Source organism: Solea solea, chromosome 4 (genome assembly GCF_958295425.1).
Source record: "Solea solea chromosome 4, fSolSol10.1, whole genome shotgun sequence".
Lineage (NCBI taxonomy): Eukaryota > Metazoa > Chordata > Actinopteri > Pleuronectiformes > Soleidae > Solea > Solea solea.
In genome coordinates this window covers 14,300,500-14,322,661 of record NC_081137.1, presented here as the reverse complement: position 1 = coordinate 14,322,661, position 22,162 = coordinate 14,300,500, and the positions used below count along the sequence as shown (strand labels likewise).

Sequence of the window (22,162 nt, the reverse complement as noted above, 5' to 3'; positions counted from 1 at the left end):
CTAATTTGGAGTTCCTGTCTGTAAACGCCCTTCCTCATTCCCCCTGCCTAATCTCTTTCCATGTGGCTGACCTTAAGCTCCCATCCGTGAGTGATTGACACGTAGAAAAGTGTGGGTTTGTCTCATTGACTGATGTTGTGGAACCTGAGAGAGGTTGAGAGTCGGCCTGCGGGCCGGGTGCAGGCCGAAGGAAGCCTGGAGGACGTGTGATGCGGCTCCCGTGTCTACTGGGAAGAGGGATCACTGCAATACTAACAAACTGCAGGGTTACCAAGCCACTGACTTGTTATGACAGGGAAGTGCTGTGTTTATGTTTAACTCGGAGCTTTGAAATGTATAGTGTAGCACTTGCCCGAGGCTGATGGAGTGGCCCTAGTTATTAGTTGTGTATATGTTTAGGTGTGTGTGTATGCAAGCATGTGTGTTTGTGTTAGTAAGACCACAGGACCTGTGCAGGGAATGTGGAGAGAGCACACTAGCGGCGCTCCATCTTTAAACCGTTTCCATGGTGATCCCAGTGCAGCTCTGTCTGTTGACAGACTTTGAACGCCTTGTCACCGGACACACATCGAGGTCTTGTGCTGCAGTTGTCACACTAATAATGAAAGCTGAAAATTGCCTATTGTGTCATATGCTTTGTGGCACACTGCAAAAGGGAATTTCGCTGAGCTCATCATTCAACTATTTTTATTATAATCCCACGAGGTGAAATTTGATCCCGCCAGGCAAAGGGCACATCATCATAAAAAGTACATAATACCACGCTAACCTCTAATGCGATGTTTCTCTTTAGCATCTGATGTCAGATGGTAGTGATGAAGATGATGATGATGATAATGATAATTCAAAAACAATTTCCTCTAACAGTTTTTCCCAAACATGTTTACTTGGTCTTGTTCTTGCAGCTTCTTCACAAATTCTCTGTCTGAATGATTTTTCACCCAGTTAACATTTCCTCAGCCTTGCTTGTTGGGCCCCAAAGAGATAAGTATCTGGTAGACGGGGCGTGGGCTGTGACCGATGGTCGCATAGCTTAACGTGGTACCGGTGCGACGACAACAAGCGACAACATTGAATGCGACGCGACAGATAACAACAGCTGTTGAGCTGTTTGTCTCAACAAGACAAGTCAAGCTTTGTATGAGAATAGACTGCAGGCGTTTGCTTCAAGGAAAAGTGAGGAAAAGAAAGGACAAGAGGGAGGTGAGGAAGAGATAGAAGAGAGAGAGACCAGGAGCAGAAATGCATCAAGTTATAAGTTTAGACAAGACAGTTCGGAATCAGTGATGACATGTTTATAGAACTAAGATGTCATTTATACAAGCAGCAGCAGAGATTGCTGATAAAAAAATAAAATTACACTGATATCAACTTTAATTATAGCATAATAATAATGGTGATGATTTGATACGGTAATAATAACAAAAATAGCCTCGAAACTGGATCTGGATCCTGTAGCCTGCAAGTCGAGGACAGAGACACGACGCTTGCCTGCAATGAAAGACCGACAAACTGAACTTCAGGCAGCCTAAAGGAATCGCGCTAAAAGAGATCTTTACATACTTATTACTTATTTCATATCATAGTTTGATAGGTGTCATGGCAAGGTTCATAAATGCCTCTTTAATGGGCCAGATCAAAGGGTTTCTGTCCCCAGCAGTAACTTTTAGATATGTTAATATTTTTTTTTCCACCTATAGGGCATCGTAACTCCTCCACAAAATCTAAAAATCTTGGCAATAAAACACAGGTGTGTCTGTTCCCAGCTCAGTGCATCGCAGTTAAACTCCATCATATATGCTCATTACTGGCACGCAATTTGCACGTATAAGTAACATATTCGTCTCAGGCCTGTAATTTTGTTGAAAATATGCCATATCATCAAAATGTAGGCAGGTTGACTTGTCAGCCGCACACCGCCTCCCTCTTTTCCACTTGCTGTTTTAAGCTGGATTGCAAACGAGCTAGCTGTCACGATGGAAGTGGTCTTGGATGCAGATGAGCATGTCAGACGAAGGGCAAATGCAGGTGTCTTAATGTTTTTGACAGCACAGGATGTTGCGCATCGCAGTGCGTTGTTGGGGCTTGTAGTACCCACTTTGTGAGCAATATGGAGTCAGGCCAGTAAAAGAAAATTAAAAATCATCTCATGGTTGGGATATAATTGTGCCCTGGGCCGGATCTGGCCTGTGGGCATTGAGATTGAGATGTGTTCTTCAATAAAGAGAAGTGGCACCTTTTGTTTGCGGAAATACACCGATAAGCATCAAAATTGAAGATTAGAACTGGTTGCCACACATCCTAATCAATGAATGTAGAATTGGATTTCCTCATATGGTATTCCAGCAACATAAGCACTCAGCTCTCTCCTCATTTCCCTTTCTTTAAAATCAGCTCCTCTTCTCTCTCCAGGTTCTTTCTTCTCCGTCTAATCCCTTTATAGAACAGAGACAGTCTGACGGGCCTGGAGTTAGGGCAAAGCGCTGCTACTTAAAGAAAGCGCCCGAGCAAATTTGGGGCTGGTGGTAATTATTTGGGCCTCATTATGGGATCAAGTTTCCCCAAGTCATTCTCTGTGGTAACCGTTACTGGATATGGGGCTGACACTGTCAATAAAGCGAGGGGGGAAAGATGACACGCCTTTTGTTTTGACAGGACTAAAGCAGTAATGCGTCCTGTTCGTTTGCATTTGCAAAGAGAAGAGGAGAGGCAATGGTCTCCCAGTCTATTTTTCCAGATGCTCCAACAGAGAAAAACTCTCCGCTCCACTCCACTCCACTCCCTTGGCACCGGGCAGTCCGGCATCACTGTAACAGCCTTTCATGTAAATCTACTTAGTGTAGGGTCATGAGATAGTGGCCTGTTCAATTGAGGACTGTGGTACGAGGAGTGTGTATCTGTGTCATCTGTGGCACCGAGAGCCGCACCACAAAGTGTGCGTCCAAGCCAGCGTTGCTTAAATAACCGTCCAAGAGCGGATATGATTTTTGAGAAAATACTCAGTGCGTTGGCTTTCAGCGCCCCCCGAAGTAACCGCTGAAATTTAGAGACGCACTCCCACACCCTGCAGGACCACAGAGGGACTGTTTTTTTGGCACACAGTGCACACGTACAGTATGTCCACATGCAAGCACATGCTCCAGTGCCTTTAGCAGCAATCCATAGCCTTGCTTCCACCCATTAATCCTCAGTCAAGCTCAGTGGCAGACCTGCTGTCTAACTCATACATACACAAGTCCAGTCTGTAAGTAGAGCTGCAACTAACGATCATTTTCATAATCGATTAATCCGTCCATTGTTTTCTCGATTAATCGTTTGGTCCATAAAATATCAGAAATGTTGACCGGTGATCGTCAAACCTGGAAAAGATGATGTTCTCAAATGTCTTGTTTTGTCCACAAACCAAAATGATTCACTTTTAATGATTTCTTTGTTGTCCAGAGCAAAGAAATGAAGAAAATACTCACATTTAAGAAGCTTAAACAATCGAAAATGAAAAAAGATTCAAACTGATGAATCGATTATCAAAATAGTTGTCGATTAATTAAGTAATCGATTAATAATCGATTCATCGATTAATTGTTTCAGCAGATCCCAGACCCCTCTTAATCTAAAATATGTTGCTGTTACATCTTGTTGCTCAGCTTGGCAAACACATTTCCTACTAGAAAGTTGATCCTGTTGTAGAATCAAAACGGCTTTGATTTACAGCCCCAGATACAGCAGCGGTAATGTACACAAAATGTATTATATAAGTATGTGAGAGAAGTAAAACGATTACAAGCTATTGAATTTGCCCTGAATGAATGTGTTCTTACAGAGCGCTGACACGTACGCCTCGCTTTCACGCTTGATGCTGAAAGTGCCTGACACCTGGTGCTTAAGGCGGCTATTGCAGGTCACCAGAGAAGTGTCTACTAACGATTATTTTCAGAATTGATTCATCGGTCAATTATTTTCTCGATGAATCGAGTACTTGTTTGGTTCGTAAAATGTAAGATAATGTGTTCGTCAGTTCACCAAACACAATATGGTGATGTTCTCAAATGCCTTGTTTGATGATTTCTTTGTTATGTGGAGCAAAAAAATGAAACAGAAAACATTCCCATTTAAGAAGCTGAAAAAACAGAAAGCTTGTTTTAATTATTGAAAAAACACTCGGACCAATGAATCGATTATCAAAATAGTTTAATAGATTAAGTTATTGATTAATAATCAATTAATCGAGTAATCATTGCAGCCCTAAGACTGGTGTCCTCTGTTAGGTGAACTCTGTCCATGAAAAACCACGGCGGCAGAGACAACGGCCCCCGTTTGGACGGTGTAGTGTAATATTTGTATAAGATACTTCTTTAGGACCTTTTCTGACATAAACATTGACCTTTTTAGGACCAGTCATCCCCATGGAGGGACAATATGTTCCCTTGTTATGTTCAGGGACAATCATTTGTTTAGTCTGTCTGAATGAATGGAAGTCAATGAAAATCTCATAAAAAAACGAAGTGGAATAGCTGCACGAACCTGCGTGTTGGAGTTTCAAAAGGCGGAGAGAGTGAGAGAGAGAGAGACAAAGAGATTTCATTAGATATTAAGTCCAGACGTGGGAGGCTGAGTCACGCGGTAAATCACAATCCAGGCAACAGATAATACAATCTGTACATTTGTACAGATTGTGTGTGTGTGTGTGTGTAAGTTGATTCAGTTCTTCCCTGATGTGCACTCACCTGGCAGCCTTTCCAGGCCTCGGGGCAGAGCGCCATTAAAGAAGAAGTGACTCTCAGTGGTGATTTATACTGTTTGATAGAATAATCACATAGTGAAATATTTCTTTCATCTCCTTCTTAACCAATCTGCTTCATTTTGATAATGTTGCTTATTCAGCCAATAGTTCCTCAGAGGCCCTCTGACCTCAGTGACTGGTAATTGAGTGGTGGAGCTTGATGAGAGGTGCAAACCCCCCCCCCCCCTCTAACACGCTGACATAACTGCCTGGGCCTGGTTCCCTGCTGGCAGCAGATGAACTAGAAAACTCTCTTGCTGATTATTGGCAGATGAAAAAAGAAGATCTGCAGGGCTAAGCGGAGGGGGAAAAAAAATCTTATTGACTTCTCACCACAGCTACTATTTATTTTCCCTTTTCTGTCCCTGTATTTGTTTTTGAGGCTGTTAGATTCTTGCCTTGGAATATTTTTGGGGTAGTCTTTGATTGAGCTGGAAAGGAATGCCTTTAATCGTGGCTACAAAGAAACCAAGGGACATGTCCCCGTCAGTTTTGCAACAGATCTAGACAGATGAAGAGGAGGAGGCGTAATGAAGGAGTAAGCATTGTTAACAGTCTGTGGGGAACTGTTTGCGTGCCCTGTGGTCACTTGTCCCTGTGAAATGGAGACTCAGTGATTTGGTTTCCCAGGCCCCTGTTTCTCAGGGCCATACAAAAACCAAACGAAGACGTTTCAATCTCTCCTCGATGCCATTTATAGTCATAGCATCAGCGTGTTTCCAAGTCGTAGATGACACCAATGGTGGCATGTATGGGGCGTTCGCAGCCTTGTGACTGAAAGTGGCATTGACATATCTCAAATAGAAGATAAGGCCTGCAAAACACAGACCCGTGGTTTCTGAGAAAGCCAGAGGAAACGCAGCACAGCCGCTCCTCCTGAGCCTGTTTGGCTCATCTTTGGGATTATTATCTGCTTTATTAGGTATGATTGCACAGCCCCGTGCATCAACATGTTCAAATATCACAACAAGACTCACACACACAATCAGGTAAGCCCTAAATACTCCGATGGTGTCGTAAAACCTGATGCTTCTGAGTAAATGTAGCCCTTTCCCAACATTTCCCACAAATCAGCGAGAAAAAGAAAAAGAGCAGAGGTCATGGCATCGATGAAATTGTGTCATTTGAGGATTTTTTTTCTTTTTCTTTGTTAAGGGCCAAGTTTAACTGTAGGCCTCTAATTTTGGCCTAGTAAATGCAGGCTGGTAAAGGCAGCTGGCAGCGCAGCATGCGGCCCAGGCCAGAGGTTCATGCTGCTCTTACAGCTCGCCTGCCTTCCTGAGGGGCTGCCATTCGGTAAGACCCTAAACACAACGATCATGGCACCACAGTCCATCAGATGCTCATTTCCTTTTCACTTGCACCCGGGGTGCAACGAGGTGTTTTGCTTGGACTCCAAGACGTTGCGTGTTTAGGTTTTTGTCTGATGTTCATCCAAAATCTCTTTTAGATAAAGTCATGTGCACCACCATCGCCATGGTTATGATGACAACAAATAAACTGCCGATCAGCATCATACCAATTTGTCAGTCTATTTTGATTGTACTTAATCTGTGAGACAAAAATAAACGGACGGGGCGACTGGCGCTCAGTGGCAGAGCGAGTCACCTTTGGACTTGGAGGCTGTGGGTTCAATTCCCGGGCATTGAGCAAGACACTTAACCCCACATTGCTCCTGACGATAGATAGATGATTATGATGATAGAGAATGTGCTGCATCAAGACTAGAAAAGGACTAGATAAATACAGACAATTTACCATATCAGTACATTGCAGATTGTGATTTATTTTTTAAATGTAAAATAATTCCCAAACGCCACAAAAACCTTAAAAGAGGAGCTGTACAGATATTATAAACAGGGCTTTAAAGCAAACTGTAAAGCAAGGCTTAAACACCTAAATGATTAATTGCAATGTTAACATATTCGTTTTGACAGCATTAATGGATATATTATTTCCTGTAATTCATAGCTTGTATTTTCTTCTAATTTACTGAGGTATTTCAGAATCTTTCAACATACACCACCTGGTCACTCCACAACTACTCCCCAGGGTACAACCGTCAACTATCCGCGGTATGAAATGACTTGTAATGTCTTATTGGTTAAGTCTGTTGATGTATTGGTTTTTTTTTACTACCGCATTAATTTGTCAAACCATTCATACAGCAGCGATATTAACGACCACGCGGTCAAAATCAGCCGCGCATATAATCCTCAGCCTGGAGCGCTGTTTTTGGACACTGCTTGTTTTCCTAGGCTTATGCAGTGAAAATGACCATTAATACACACAGGAATGAAAAGGCCAGCTCCAGTTAACGTTATCCAGAACATTATCGTTTCACAGTGACCTGTCGCTCATTCTTTTACATAATAACACAATAACTCATGGAATCATGCTGACTTCAGTCCAGAGACACATTTGACACCTCAGCTTCTGCAGCTGACATGACCGGAGCGCACATGTGATGCCACAGGTGCTACCAGCAAACCAAACCGTCCTTTAACAGTTCTTTAAACAGAGGATTATTTTCTCCAATTATGACCAAAGTGCAGGAAAAGCTGTGAAGGAGGGTCATTAACACACTTGAAAGGACTTCACTTCCCCAATAAGATTTATGACTGGTGATAGGTTACTGTGGTATGTGAGTCTCTAGCACTTCCACAGTCACTCCACACTATGTGCGTCACTCCTACTGATCCCCGGATTTTTCATTGACTTTTATATTCCCGCCCCACCACGGTCCCTCGTCTCTCTCTCTCTCTCTCTCTCTGTCTCTCTCTCTCTGCTTGTGACAGACATGCACCAGCCCTTTGCAGCACATTACATCAATTCCCCAGAAGCGGAGGGTGCCAGCTGTTGATGTCACCCATGGGTCTTTTTAATTTAGGGATTTCCGCTGGGTGAGATGAGGGGGAGCCCCATGAGCTCAGCCCACAGCCACATGAAAAGGCCCACCGACATGATGGGACTATCCAGGGCAGGGCAGGGCAGGGTGGGTCCGCTCCGCTGGTGTGTGTGTGTGGGTGGGTGAGTGAGTGAGCATGCACGGAGACTGCTCGCTGCAGGGTAATCTGTGAGCTGCAACAAGAACTCATCATCTATACTAGTGCTGCGCTCACTGATGTCATCCGAGCAAATAAAGTGATACACGGGTGTGTTTTCCTTGACTGCAGTCGGTGCAACCCCCTTGTCCCTGTGACAGCTTGTCTGTGACTTGCAAACACTGCTGCTATCCCTTGAGCTCTTAAATGCAGCTTTTCAGCAGCTACGAATTTCCTGCCTTTCAGAGGGGATCAAATGTTCCTTCCAAAAAAACTATCTCTCATTCTTTTAGTCCTCAAGGCTTTGGAGTGGGAGTGAACATCACCATCCGTGTAATTGATTTTTTAGGGTGCCTGAGATTTCCTCTTGATTTTTACTGGGAAGGAAACGCCTCAATTTGACACATAAAAGCATCTATCGAGTGCAACTGTTGTGCTCTAATAGCATTAAACACCAGTTCTCAATCTTTTTTACTCACTCTGATTTACTCTCAGGTTACGTGTCGTACATATGGACAAATCAATTTGGGATGAAAACATTGACGTTTTACATATCACATGCCTTTACCTTTCTTCATCAAAAGGAAAAATCTTTTTTATTCTTCCTGGTTCTTTTGTTTTTTTTGGTTTCATCACTATTGTCAGCGTGTTTGTATTATTAGAACTTAACAGTCCCTATAATATTTCAGTATTTGTCGTTTATTCACACTGGCATCCATGCTTCTTGCACTTTTCTCCAAGGCTGCACACCTTCAACTCAAGCACTCGCTGTGGTCACAGCAATAATAATAATAATAAAATGCATTCTTGATCCCAAAATAAACATCTGTGGTGTTTTAAAGTTCTGCAATTGTCCCTTTTTTTCCCCCCTCTCATAACCCTTTTCTTTCTCTGACTCTTCCTTTGCAGTATCACCCTTTGTCTCTGTGCAACACGAGCGAGGATGAACGGCAGGAGAGTGACTTCATCACCATTGTCAAGCTGGAGCACCGAGTTCCCCGATGTCTGCCGCTGCTCGATAAGGTACACACCGACGTGGCTTTGGCCGCTCCATGCATTTCTGCCGCTTAAACTCTCTGAGAAACTTCCCTCTCTGTGACCCCCTTCCCCTCCCAGACATGGCAGCAGACAGATACACCATCTTGCCATCTTGTCCCGCTCTCCAGGATCCCTTCCGCTCTTGGATTTAGACTTGAAAGACAAGATAGTTTTAGAGGGAATTATTTGGCAGGAGTGTGATGTTTTGTTCAGGACACTGATCTTTCAGAGTGAGGGCTTGGACAGGAGAGGATGGGCTTAACTCAGCGCTGCTATGTAGCAAGTGGCAGTGAGCCCTGGCTTTGGATGTGAGGCTTTCAAGCACCAGCTGTCACTGGTCCGAGCCCAGCCAGCCAGAGCCAGACACTTGGTGTTCTCCATTTTTGCTTCCCTCTAATATGAACGCAGTCCGAGCTCCGTAGAATCCACCCACAATGGTTTAGATGTGTATGTGTAAGTACGAGAGAGTTGACCTAAATCTCCCTTATGTTTAAGTATTATACCATACACACTCCTAACTTAAAAGTAGCAGATTTAAAACTGTTGCTATTTTTTCCCCCGTTTTTCAAGTGGTGACAAATTAGCGGGCAGGAGAATAGTTCGGCGACTGCCTTTTTTTAGCCTGTGTTTTCTTTTCCCCTAATTTAAAGCCATGTTTAGGAGCTGCCCGCCGTGGCGACGATGTAGAGACATTCCCACACTTCCCCACTCCTTTCTTCCTCCTCCTGTTGCTCTCTCAGTGGGAACCGAATTGGGGGGGGAGGGTTGTCACTTCGGGCTGACTGTAGAAAACAGTTTTGATTAGAGCCTTAATGGCAACACTGTGTTGTCCCATAAACAAAACTCGGTCTCTCCCTCATGCAGAAGAACCCGTGAACAAAAGCCTGCTGCTTCCGAGTGCTTTCTCCCTCCCTGCAGACTGCCTTTGAAATCAGGAGAAGTGAAGGAGGCAGGGAGGGAGGCAGGGAGGGAGGGAGGGAGGGAGGGTAGGGGGGTGCTCTTCCTTGTTGTTTTGGTCGCCTGGAAAGTATGTGTTGTCATAAACTCCACTCCAGCCACCTGCATCCTTGCTTCTTCAGTGAGATTCAAAGCTTTTTGGTCGTGGTGGATTTATTGGGGATTCGTCATGCAGCTGTTGAGGAGTTTGCTCTTGGCCGTTTGAAGACGATGAATCAGACGGTTTGGGATGTGTGGTGCTGGGTCAGTTGTGCTCTTTGAATGGGACTTGTTTACAGTTTAGTCTGACTGCAGCCCGCCCCACTGATCTATAGATACTTGGACAACCACAGAGGGTTCGTGTTGCACCACATACACTCAGAATAGACTGTAAACCAAACAAAGCAAAAGTCAAAACCTTGAAGGATAATGTTTCATTGTTGTCCTTTGTTTTTATTTTGGTTTGCAGAGGTTCTTACCTCCTACCATCACAGGGAGATTCCCTTTCTGATTCAGCCTTTCCCTCTAATGCTTTGTTTTACTTGGCTAGGTCTCATTCACAGTATCACTGAGCATCTTGAGGAGTTAAAGGTAGATTTCGTGAGCGAGGGTGTCGCTGCTGCACCTGAAGCCTGGTTCACACTACAGTTTGCAGCACTCCAATTGTTATCCGATCTGCCAAAACACTTCGGGAGGTGGTCGGAGACGTATTGTGACCACATTGAACAGAAGTGGAAATGCAACGAGCAGAAATACGTTAGTGGCTCCGAGCACAGCTAATGTGAAGGCAGTCTCCTGTGCCTTTGAAGGTGTGAATGGGTGTGAATGGAAAATACTGAATGATAAAACTGTAGTGTAAAGCTGGTCCTCAAGACTAGAAAAGCGCTGTATAAATACAGACCATTCACCATTTAATTTAAGCCTGCTTCCATGCATTAATCCCCTTGAAGAGACATACATAGTTGTGGGCTTCTCCTGGTGAAAGACTGCGATGTCACAACCACCACCGTCCCCTGTGTAGTGTGACTGTTAAGATCACAAGACAGCATGAAATACACGGCATAATAAAATAATTACTTTTTTATCATTGTACACTCACCTGATTGTATGAATTGTTGTTTTTCATTCAATGAGCCTTTTATATTTACATCAGGAGCTGGGTCAGTGCTACGGCATGTTTTGGCATGTTTTTATAGTAGTGAACATCTTTTGAGGTTTAATGCTAACTGAAGGCTACATAGGTTCTCCAACACACTTGTAACGAAAGGGTGAGGTGAGGGATATTTTGAACTGTACCTTTGAGAGACGTTCTCTAGATACCTCAAATTTCCCTAACTGAATTGCCCTCACCGGCCCTCCTGGTCATATTCTTTACGGTATCGCTGGTAACTTCTCACCCAGATTCACACACTTTGGGGAAAATGAGCATCATTTCAAATTGGAAGTATCCAAATCTTCAGCTCTCCTTGTGCAAATGCCTGAATCAAATCCCTCCACCACTCCAGTGGTTTTGCATCATTACACAACACAACACAAGCAGAGGCCACAGCCTTTTCTTTGCCAGCAAGTTGTAAGTGGAAGTGGAAGTGATCCGTATGCTTTCCACCAGCCAGCCTGGCTTTTCTGTTTATACTGAAGCCATGGAAATGTTCTCGAGCTCAGTCACAGAGCAACACATGACTCGATGAGAAAAGGCACCACAGCGGTGCCTGGAGGGCTTCTCTGCACCCTGCACACGAGGCTTACCCACCCTCCGAATCAATGATCTGTGCTTTGTGAGAAAGTGATCGGACTCTCTGCCACTCAAACTGCAGCTATGAAAAAACAGCATCAGTATGAATCCATGCTTCTGTGAAAACAGGTCTTTGCAGTCATTGAAGTTTTAGCCCGTGTCTAAACTTGTTGACTCTCACAGAAGACCTTGCTTATTGATTCTGCTCCTCTTAGATAAAAAGAGGTTTTGGCCTAATTGTGCAGTAATCCTGTTTTCTTTAACCCGGGTTTTCGTTTGTGTGTGTGCGTATGTGCATGCATGCTCGTGTGTGTTACTGGATCAAATTACCTCGAACCTTCCAAATCTTTCTCAAACTATTAGAAAGGTGGCTTCTCTGTGTGGCGGCAGGCTTTGCGATCCAAGGAGCATCACTCACACAGATGAACATCCAAACGACACTGCTAGGACATGTTTCGTATTTGTAATATTATTATGTTATATGATCGTTCACATTGAATATGACACCTTCGAATAATAGTTCCAAAACAAGATGATTGTCAGAATACATCCAAAACTAAAAGATAACTTCTAGTAGTAGTTCAGATTGTGCCAAACAGCCTGCAGCCGGAAATTCCTTTTGATCAAGTTGAACTGCCATACACACTAAACGTGGATCGGTTTTTCTGTCGTGTGTTGGAAGAGCAGAGGCAAATACGTTTGGAGATTTTGACCATGGCAAACATTATATCCTGACACATAATCATGTTAGTATTTGAGTCTTTACTCCACTGTGGCCTGGGGATACATTAGCTTTAATGTAAAGCATGAAGATTCAGTATAATATTTTTCTAAAAGTTTTATTAAGAAAGAACATTTGCTGGTGAGCTTCGAGATACACAGATATCGTAAAAATGTGTATTTAATTATACAAGATACAGACTGTAAGCTAATTTTATTGTAGCAAAATTTTATATGAGAAATAGTAAAAAGCCAAAGTCAGTGGTTCTTATTTTGAAAGCCAGGTTGAAAGGAAATGCTGCGATGTAAGATTGGCTGATTGACTATTATGTATGGCATGACTGCTCAGTTACACTAATAAAACCAAAGATAACACAAAATGTGCATTTTATTTCATGAGAATATCCGTTAAATGAGGTACTAAAATTAAAGATATTATAAAAACATTTTTTTTATAAGAATTAATATTAAACCAAATGTTAAATTAAAATGTGTGTTTATTTTGTAAAAAAAATAACTTCTCAGAACATAATATAACATTATTATAATTTTTTATTTTATTTTAAACCTGCCTTAAATTGTTTTGACAGGAAGTCAAGTCAAGTCAATTTTATTTCCACCCTCTCCACAAAAACCCTTGTACAGGGAGTAGTCCTACTTCGCAAATGAGCAGAACAAATTGGGTTTCCGATACAAATTGGGTAATGACAGTGTACACACTGTATAAAGGACACTTTGAAGTGGAAGCTTTCAGAATACTCAAGAGTTATCAGGTCGCAGTTATGATGGGGAAGTGTTTAAAAATACATAAAGTTTAGATACAGGGTCTTGCCTTTCTGACTATATTCAAATGCAACTGTTGGACCTGCGACCAAAACGGAGGTCTGATATAAACACACAGAAAATGAGTGTAATGTCACTCTCTCCTACTCTATATACAGTATATTATTTACATAGTTTGTTTCTTGATATCTTCTGCGACAAATGTTGCGTATTGTACCTTTAAATTAGGGCAACGGGCTATGACTAGCAGCAAATGTCAACCCATGGACACTGCAGTGTTAGGGCATGTGCTGTAACCATTTTGTCCACTGTGTCTTGTCCTTAATGGCCACTGAACCTTTGTTTCTCCCGAGGAAGAGATGGAGGACACAATGAGTGACTGAAGAAGGAATAACTGTATAATACTCACAGTACTCGTAAAAACTCGTTCAAACCGTGGCCTAAACTTTCAGGACAGGATAAGTCGTCCCAGGGACAGGAAGTGCTTGAAAACAAGGGAAGCCCATTTAGGGAGGGATAAATCATGGTCCTCATGACAATGTTTTTGTCTCCTCATGTCTGCTTGTCTGTAGGGGGTGACACTGACCTCAGGCTGTTCCTGCCTGCTGTTTTTTAGCACAGACAGGGGCTGGAAACGCTATGGCAGCTGCCTTTGGCTTCTTTTCCTCCAGTGGCTGAGTCCAACATCTCCAGTTCATCGGAGACCAGTTGAGGAGGAGGGACACAGTGGAACATCTGGAAAAAGGGGGATATTTTAGCTTTTAAGAGTAAATGCAAAAAGCAGCAGGTACACAATGGACATTTTGGCCTGTATGAAATGCGTCAGTGTGAGAAGACTTCTGGGTTCGCTTTGATTTCCCTCCCAAGAAAAGTCATTATTTGCTCGTCTGTGCCAGATAGTTGCATGGTTGTCTTCAAAGGCATAAAATATGACTTTCTGTCTCTTTACTTCGGCGAGTCAAAGCTAGATATGAACATTTGCAACCTTGGCAGTGCCTTGCTAATCGACCGGCAAGGACCATACACCTCTTTAAGTGCTGCATGGACTCTTAGATTAGTCTTTTAATCTTTGAGGCATACAAAATACACACACGCCACTGCATTTTTATTGTTTCCAATATGAGATAAACCATAAATCACTCCATTAAAAGTTTGCAAACCACGTGGGGATAATTCAAAATATGTTTTTCTCTCTTCTGAGCGAAAGGTACAAGCCCTTTCTTCCTGTTATCCTGAGGGTCATATTCTTTATGCTCCCTGTCAGATCGGTTTACACTGCTTTGATCATTTCATCTTGAATGCAACTGCTTGAAAAGTGATGTAGAAGTAGCTTTGGGCTTTAATTTGTCAAGCCTCCCTTTCTATCAAGCACTGACAAGTGTGTGTGTTTTTTTCCTGCTTTTTGCTGCTTCAAGAAAGTGCCTTTCAGACATTTCCTCCCTGTAGCAGTGCATCATTCCTTCTCTCTTCAGTAAAGACGGAACTAACTAACCACGTTCCACTATCTGTGCCTGTTTGACCCGGGCGACGCTGTCTTTTCCCCTCCCATTTCCTCTGTTGCTAAAGTTAGGCGCTGTCTTAGCTCACCATATCAATGTGAAGATAATCCAGTAGGAAGTGCTCAGCTTTGAGTCCAGCAGCCTAATGACTGCCTTCTTTTCAGTCCGTGTACTCATTATGGGTTCTAACTGTACCCATGATGTAATTTGCAGTTTGATAGCCTGTCTCTGTGGGCTCTTATTTATTTTGTCTGTGTGATAGATGCAGAGCGAGTTCTCTCTCTGTGTTCCTTGATGATACGGATAAAAGGGAAGACACACACACATTATAAAGCCAAACAATGGGCACATTTGTCCGTTTTTTTCTCTTATCCACTGCCGAATGCCTACACCCCATAAACTTCACCCTTGACATACAGTGGTAACATCAGCTATCTTGTGGTGAAAGTGTTGGTGCTGCATTCTTACGTGTACGATGCGCGTGTGTGTGTGTGTGTGTGTGTGTGTGTGTGTGTGTGGCAGCCATTTCAAAATGATGCCTTTTAGCAATAAAGTTGTGATAAAAATCTGGAAAATGAGTGTAAACTATTCTTTCTCGTACTTAGAAGGGGCAGCAGATCAGATCATCATCATCACCGAAAATAAAATGATCTTTAATTTGCTGTACATAAAGTTGTCATGTTTAAGTAAACTGGACATTACACCAGACAGAGATTTCAAGTTATTTGTGGCAATGCATCATAAATAAAAAACGGTTCGAATGTAGGCCACTTTGCATCGTTTTAAAGGTCAACTTAGACTTCATCATGTTTTTACACACCAAACAATGGTAGAATTTATGAAGACTATCTCAGAGAAAGTGCATGACATGTGGCAGTGTGTAGTCTCTGAGTAAAAATATTGTCCTGAGCGACTGTAGCTTGCCCTTTGAGAGTAAAATCCAGCCGCTTCTTTTCAATGATGCTCGTGAAGTTTCTCCTTTGTTAGAAGTCCAGGGACAGGAAAACAAGGTGATAAGTCTTGCCTGTTGTCATCACACAAGCAGGAGAGTGGATTCTCATGGGACTCGGCCAAAGAATATTTTGGACAAGGGAAAGTCCTGAACATGGAATGATATCCACATTCCAGTCACCGAAATTACCTTGCTGTTGTGGGAGGGCTTGTACACACTCTCAGGAAGATTTTGGTGTTATTATAGTGGCCGTGATTATACTGCTCTGTGTTGTTGCTGTTGTCCAGGTGTCCTTTACCACCAAAGTGTCTTCTAATCAGAGGGAAACCCAGTGTCAAGGTCACCAGCTGGCTGTGGTGCAAGTTTGCAGACACTGACCTGTAGACAAGGGGGAGCAGTACTTTGTATTATAATATATTTTATTGACACTAAAATCATTCGTACTATGACAGCTTACAGGACTTGGAATCTTTTCATAGTCTGGCCCACTTAGCTTACCAATAGCCTTAAGCTCACTTATGCTGTGTTTCCACCATGGTATGGTTCTGTTTGGCACAGTATGTTATGGTTTGGAATGGTAAAGCCCTGGGTCGTTGGTGGAGCTGGTCCACCCTGACTGTCGAGGCTGGTTATTTTGGTACTCTTCCTATTGGAAACGCCAAGAAATAAAAACCATACCATACCTTACCAAACCGAATTGTTCCAAATGGTGGAAACGCGGCTTTAGGCAAGACTGGATTACATCCACGTTATAAAATGTAATAAATCAAGTTGGTGGTATCAGTCTTATTACTATTCTTACCAGTGAAGCATAGAGTCAAACGACTTCTTAGCTTAGCCGCTAATTAGCGATCATGACACATCTTAATAAAATGATACAACTACATCTCTAAAGGACACACACGGATTTAGTAGCGCTGTCTCTCATATGGATTACATGTTCACTTGACTCTCATAGCAGCTCAACAATTACAGGAATGTGTGTGTGTGTATATTATTTCCTCAGTCTCCTTGTTGTGTGCTTTGCGTTTCGCAGTCTGTTTTGGTTTTTGGAAAGAAAAGAAAACAGGTTTTGTGACCTGAAAATGTGCATCGAAATCCAGTCCTCAGGTGAGCAGGTGGCACACAGAAGGACAGATGGTGACAGGAATTAGTAGTTTTCTCACTGGGGGGGGGTAAAGGGGGGTTGGAATGTTTTTCTGACCTTAAGAGCAACAATGTGAAGATATATGGAAGTGGGATTAAAGGCTAAAACACTTAATGCCACGGGGAGTTAATTGAATTCTGTCACATGCCATATTTTAGCACTGAGGTAGGTCCCTCACACCAATGCATTCCTAGAATTTCCAAAACCACACTTGCTGGCCTAAAGCCACAGCAAGAGCGAGCACAAGCAAATGATCCACAGCTGTGTGTTTATTCAAAAAATCAGTCATAGACATTGTAACTGTTGCTCTTCAAGGTGGAGGATCATAACACAGAGGGATTTGAAGGTCAGAAAGGCCTACAGGTCTTAGCTAAACAGATGTCACCTTGACCTGCAGCATTGTTGTCGTTCAGCTGTGGTCAGCAGTGTCATCGCTTCAGCCGCTGAGGTGTGAGTGATTTGCGGAAGGGTCTGCTCTTCGCTGCACACTCCCCACTCACCCTCTCAAACTTCAATAGGCGAAACATTCTCTGGCTTCAAGGTACAAGTGTTACCCCTTGAGGATATTTTCAGCATAACATACCCCAGCTGTGGCCACTGTTCTCATCCACATGTCTTGTCGGTTTCTTGCCTGATGCCAACGTCTCTAAGCTAAACATTGACTCGGAGCTGAGCACGGCAAACTGTCCTTCCCACACGTATAATCTGGAGGATGTGCCACCTGCTTTGATATGTAATGTTTTCAGATGCTGGCTGTCTTTTCCCATGCAGGGACTGGCGATTAGCAGGTTGTTGCTCCCCCCCTTTCTCACTCTTCTTGCTCTTCCCTTGTTTTTTTCTTCCTCTGCTCTCACTGTAATGACACTTGGTTACTGTCGGGCCTGGCAGGCAATCACACTGTTCTGTGATCCTGCAGCTCAGTTTGAGTTCGTCTGCAGCGTCACCGCAAAACGTTCAACTCACAAACAAACAGTGAGATGTCTGCAGTGGCACGTGGTTTAAAATAGAAGCTGTTTATATCTCATGAGTGTGTATGTGTGTGGGTAGCCAGTGGTAGGGCGACTCGTCTTTCAACTTGAAGGCTGTGGGTTCGATTCCCAGTTCTACATGCCGATGGGTCCATGGTCGAGGCACTTAATCCCACGTTGCTCCTGATGGCTGTGCCGTCAGCATGTGAATGGGGTTGAAAGATGTGTGATAGAAAACGAGTATGAATGTGTGAATCAATGTCATTTATATAGCACTAGGAAAGTGCTATGTAACGCTGTGTGTGTGGGGGGGGACTTTCTCCCACAGTCCAAAAACATGCAGATTTGGGGGTTAGGTAAATTGGAATCTCTAAATTGACCGTGAGTGTGAGAGTGAATGGTTGTTTGTCTCTATGTGGCCCTGTGATGGACTAGCGACCTGTCCAGGGTATTATTTACCCCACCTTTTGCCCAATGTCAAATGGGATTGGCACCAGTGTCTCCCGTGACCCTCATGTGCAGGATAGAGCGATAGAAGATGGATGGATGGTATTTAGTGAAGTCAATAAGTAAATATAGTATATTGCAAATGAAGTGATAAGAGAAAGAAGAAGACTTCTGCGCCTCCTCTGGACTTTGTTTACAGCCTCCCAACTAAACTTCATCACAGCATCACTGGAGACAAGAAAGAGATGACTGTCCAGATTCTGCTGGCTGATCCTTTCAGCTCAATACTCCCTTCTGGAAAGGGTAACCAGAACAAGTACGGCGGGCACAACTCGACTGTCTTTCTGAAGGTTTATTCCACATACACAGTTAAATAGCAGTTAGACAGCAAGTCAGTTAGTAGTTAGTTTAGACAGTTAGTAGTTAGCTACTAACTAGAGTTAGTTAGTGGTAGTTCGTTAGAAGTTAGTCAGGTTGTAAAACCGACAAGTCGTACAGGTTCTGATGATAGATAGATTTACAAAGGCACATACGAAGGTTAATATATAACAAAACATGGCTTTGACAATGCACTTTAAAGGCAACGGTGCTTTGATACCAATGACAACAATGAACAGATAAATAGAATGAAAGATAAATAGCTTTGCCTGCTAGAAAGTTTTACAATGACATTGCCGGTGAACTCATAGTGTTCATGACATTTAAACACTGAACCAGTTAGACATGTTTTACAGTATTCTATCAGACAAATGACATTTTAATCATCATCACTTGTTTACAAATAAAGCTAGAAGGAAAGATCAAACATGCTGTGTCACAGGTGTGACGGAGCATGGTTTGGCATGTTTGGTCTGAACTTCCACACGCACATACAAACATGCAGACACACCGTGCATCTGCGCACGCTCGCCCGTGTCGCTGCTCCCTGAGGCTGTGCTCGCTACCCTCCAGCAGTGCTGCATGCTGATATTGAAGAAAGCTTTTCTAGGCATTCATATTAGGGAGGCACATCACTTGTCACTTCAAAGGGAGCGTGTGGAGGTCAGGGTTTCATCACGCTGTTGTCAGCTCTCGGCACGGTTGATGGAGAGAAAATGTTGGCCTAAAAATAGAGCACTGTGTCATGCTCACAAAGAGAGACAGAGTCCAGATGATACACTTCTGTGCCGAGGTTGCTGTTATTAAATTACTGCCATCCCTAAGGGGTGGGAGACACCTTGAGCCGCCTGCAGGAGAGGAGGGAGGAGTGATGTGTGGTTGTTGTCACTTCACTGGTGAGGAAGGATTCATGAAGAGTTGGGACAGCTGTTGGAGAGCATATCACAGGGATGACTTTCGTGTCCGTCCTTATCTGTGCAGCTCTTTGACACTTCTGCTATTAGAGTTTATCCCTCATCCTCTCCCTGTCTGCAAGGCTGAAGATGTTTTTCCACATAGCGATGGCAAATAGGTTCATATGATGAGTGCGTAATGGCCCTGCAGTTACAACTGTACTATAACACTGCCTCTCCCTGATGAATGAGATGTTCATAGGGCAGTAACGTATTATTACCGCAGTATTGCTCCTTTGATCTTCCAGCAGTTTGAACCCTGGAGTTTTTTAGAGGGGTGGCTCTTCAGAATAGCTTTGCAGATGGGATCGGGCCCGGTCTTGCCCTGGCTTTGGGGAGAGGAGGCCTGGAGGTGTGCAGAGGCAGTATAGCGTGCAGGAAAACCTGACTTCAGAAGCATCACGCTGCTGTCCGTGGGACCTTTGGTTCCTAGTGTTTGGAATGCATCAAATCTTTAGTCATCGTGCAATTTTAACGAACATATTGGATTTTTGTTCAACCCCGCAGCCATGAGATTCATGGTTTGTCCACCTACTCTGGAAGGTTTTATTGAGCAGGGGAGTTTTATCTTCACAGACCTTGACTGTGAAGGTGCTGCCCTTGATTCCCTGCTCAGTGCCAGGACATTCCTCCACTAATGACAAAGGCGAATGGTATAAGCCTGATGGTGAAACATGAAGAGGGAGAAGAGAAGGGAACAGAAAGCAGGAGTCGGAGGAGAGGTCAATGGGTTGATTCAGAGGAGTGGCAGGTGAGGCCAGAGGGTGACCTGCACCAGTCCTGTCTGTCAACTGCTTCAAGGTCAGGCTCGGCAGGTCAGAACCAGGACTGCTGACAAGAAAATTTGTTGCTTTGATTGAACTCTTTCGCCTCCCTTTTCATCACTGCCAGTCCCTCTCTGCTACTACATTCTCCTCTGTTTACCTATGTAGTTCTTCTTCCACCCTCCCACCCTCCATCGCCTCAGATGGCACATCCCAGCTCTCATTGTGCAGGCTGAGCCGCTGGCCCTCTTTAAGATCTGCATTAGAATGTTGTTTTTATATAGCAGCAAGCGGAGGCATGTGGAGTTTCTTTTGAACTGCTCGGCAAACAGATGGAGGTTTTCATGCTGCCTTTATGAGATTAAGTGAAACATTCCCATAAAAAAAAAGAAGACATTTCCCGCTGTCCCTTCGCCCTCCACTGTCTCGCTTTCGCTCTCTCTCTTTCTTTCTTTCTTTCTGTCTTCGTCTGTCTCTTTTACGCTCTCTCTCTCTCTCTCTCTTTTTTTCTGGCTCGCCTCAGGCTTGGGCAAGGGCATGCTGCTGTAAGTGAAGTGGAAAGAAGACAGGTTTGTGTTACCAATAACTACTTCCCCAGGCGAGCAAGTGAGCACTGTGCATCTCCCAGTTTAGTTAAAAGGCAAACCAACAAACAGGTCTTGTGAGTCTGACACTGCAGGCGGAGGCAGTGATTTCTTGTTTTTCCTCTGCAGTGTGAACCTGTTTAACTCTGACTCAGGTAGGTTAGTGCCAAATGCCCCCCTTCTCTGGCTTTTAACAGGGGTTTGACAAAACAGATTCACAGGGCAGACGGTTGAGCCTGTACTTCACTAGAATACAATGAGACTATTTAGAAATGCTTAAAGCCCAATAGCCATCAAGCTGAACTTTTGTGATATTTTCTGACCCACATTTTATGATACAGCTGCTTCGGAGGTCAAGCAAACTTTAGTAGGACAAACCTTGGCCCTGAACTAGTGTATACTAGTGCGCACATGAATCAATGTCACAAATTCTCATATTGTGAATATATTTGAATTTGAATGAACTGTGAGGAAGTACTCCTCTGGTGGTACTTGGAGGAAAATACTCTCCTACTATATATAGTGTGTATATACAAGTATATGTATGGAAGAGGAGGATGAGAGAGCAAATTATTGGGAATAAATCTGCCTCCTGTAAAAAGTCTGTAGATGAATTTGCTCGGCCTATTTACACCACTGTACTGTAACGTTGGAGATAATGGTGTTACTTCAAGAGGTCAATATTTTCTCAGGTGGAACTTGGTATAAACAGTTTAAGAACTACCGCTTTATAGGAAACCAATCCATAACCAAATTGGATGCACCTTACTGGTGTCGTAGCAGTGGAGTCGTCGGTCAGTTGATTGGTTGGTTTCCAGGCTGAAATGTTTTTCAACAACAATGTGAAGAATTGCCATGGACTTTTTTGTAAGAATCACATTGACCTGTGACTCTGACTGTTCCTCTGGTGCCACCTTGAGGCTCACTTCTATGTTCATGAGTGATCGTCATTAGGCCAAAAACCTGCAAAACGTTTGGCGTAATTTGTGTTTTGTAGTGCTTATTGTTTGCACAATATACAATTACATGGTAAATACTGATCAAACAGCTTGTTATTCACTATGTGTGAATATATTGGCACTGTTGAAGTGTTATTTACCATTTTGAGTTACTTGGACTTAACTTCCATCTGGTGCTATTTTTAATCTATAATAATGTAATCTATAATTTGTTAAATCACTTGAACCTTTATTTAAATTTTAGTTGTATCACTGACAAACTTAACTACTAGTAATTGATGCCTGCAGCAGACAGAGGCAAGATTTCCATTTGGTCACATCACCTTTTCTTTAATCCTATTAATTGGGGAATTATAGATACTAATTGATGTAGGGTTTCTTGTTATTGTTGCATACTAGATTTGAGCTGCTAAACCAAGTCTGTGGTTGCTCTGATCTGATTCTCCTATTCATCATGAGCCTTGTCAGTAGGAGACAG

General features: G+C 43.2%; 1 protein-coding gene across 3 annotated transcripts in view; it reads left to right on the top strand.

Moving 5' to 3' along the window:
• LOC131458921 (E3 ubiquitin-protein ligase RNF43) overlaps positions 1–22,162 on the top strand; it is an 86,670-nt gene that overhangs the window by 45,483 nt on the left and 19,025 nt on the right. For all 3 annotated transcript variants that reach the window (XM_058628278.1, XM_058628277.1, XM_058628279.1), the window contains one exon: positions 8,734–8,847. In XM_058628278.1, coding sequence (XP_058484261.1) covers positions 8,734–8,847 — 114 coding nt within the window. The remainder of the gene's footprint in view (positions 1–8,733; positions 8,848–22,162) is intronic.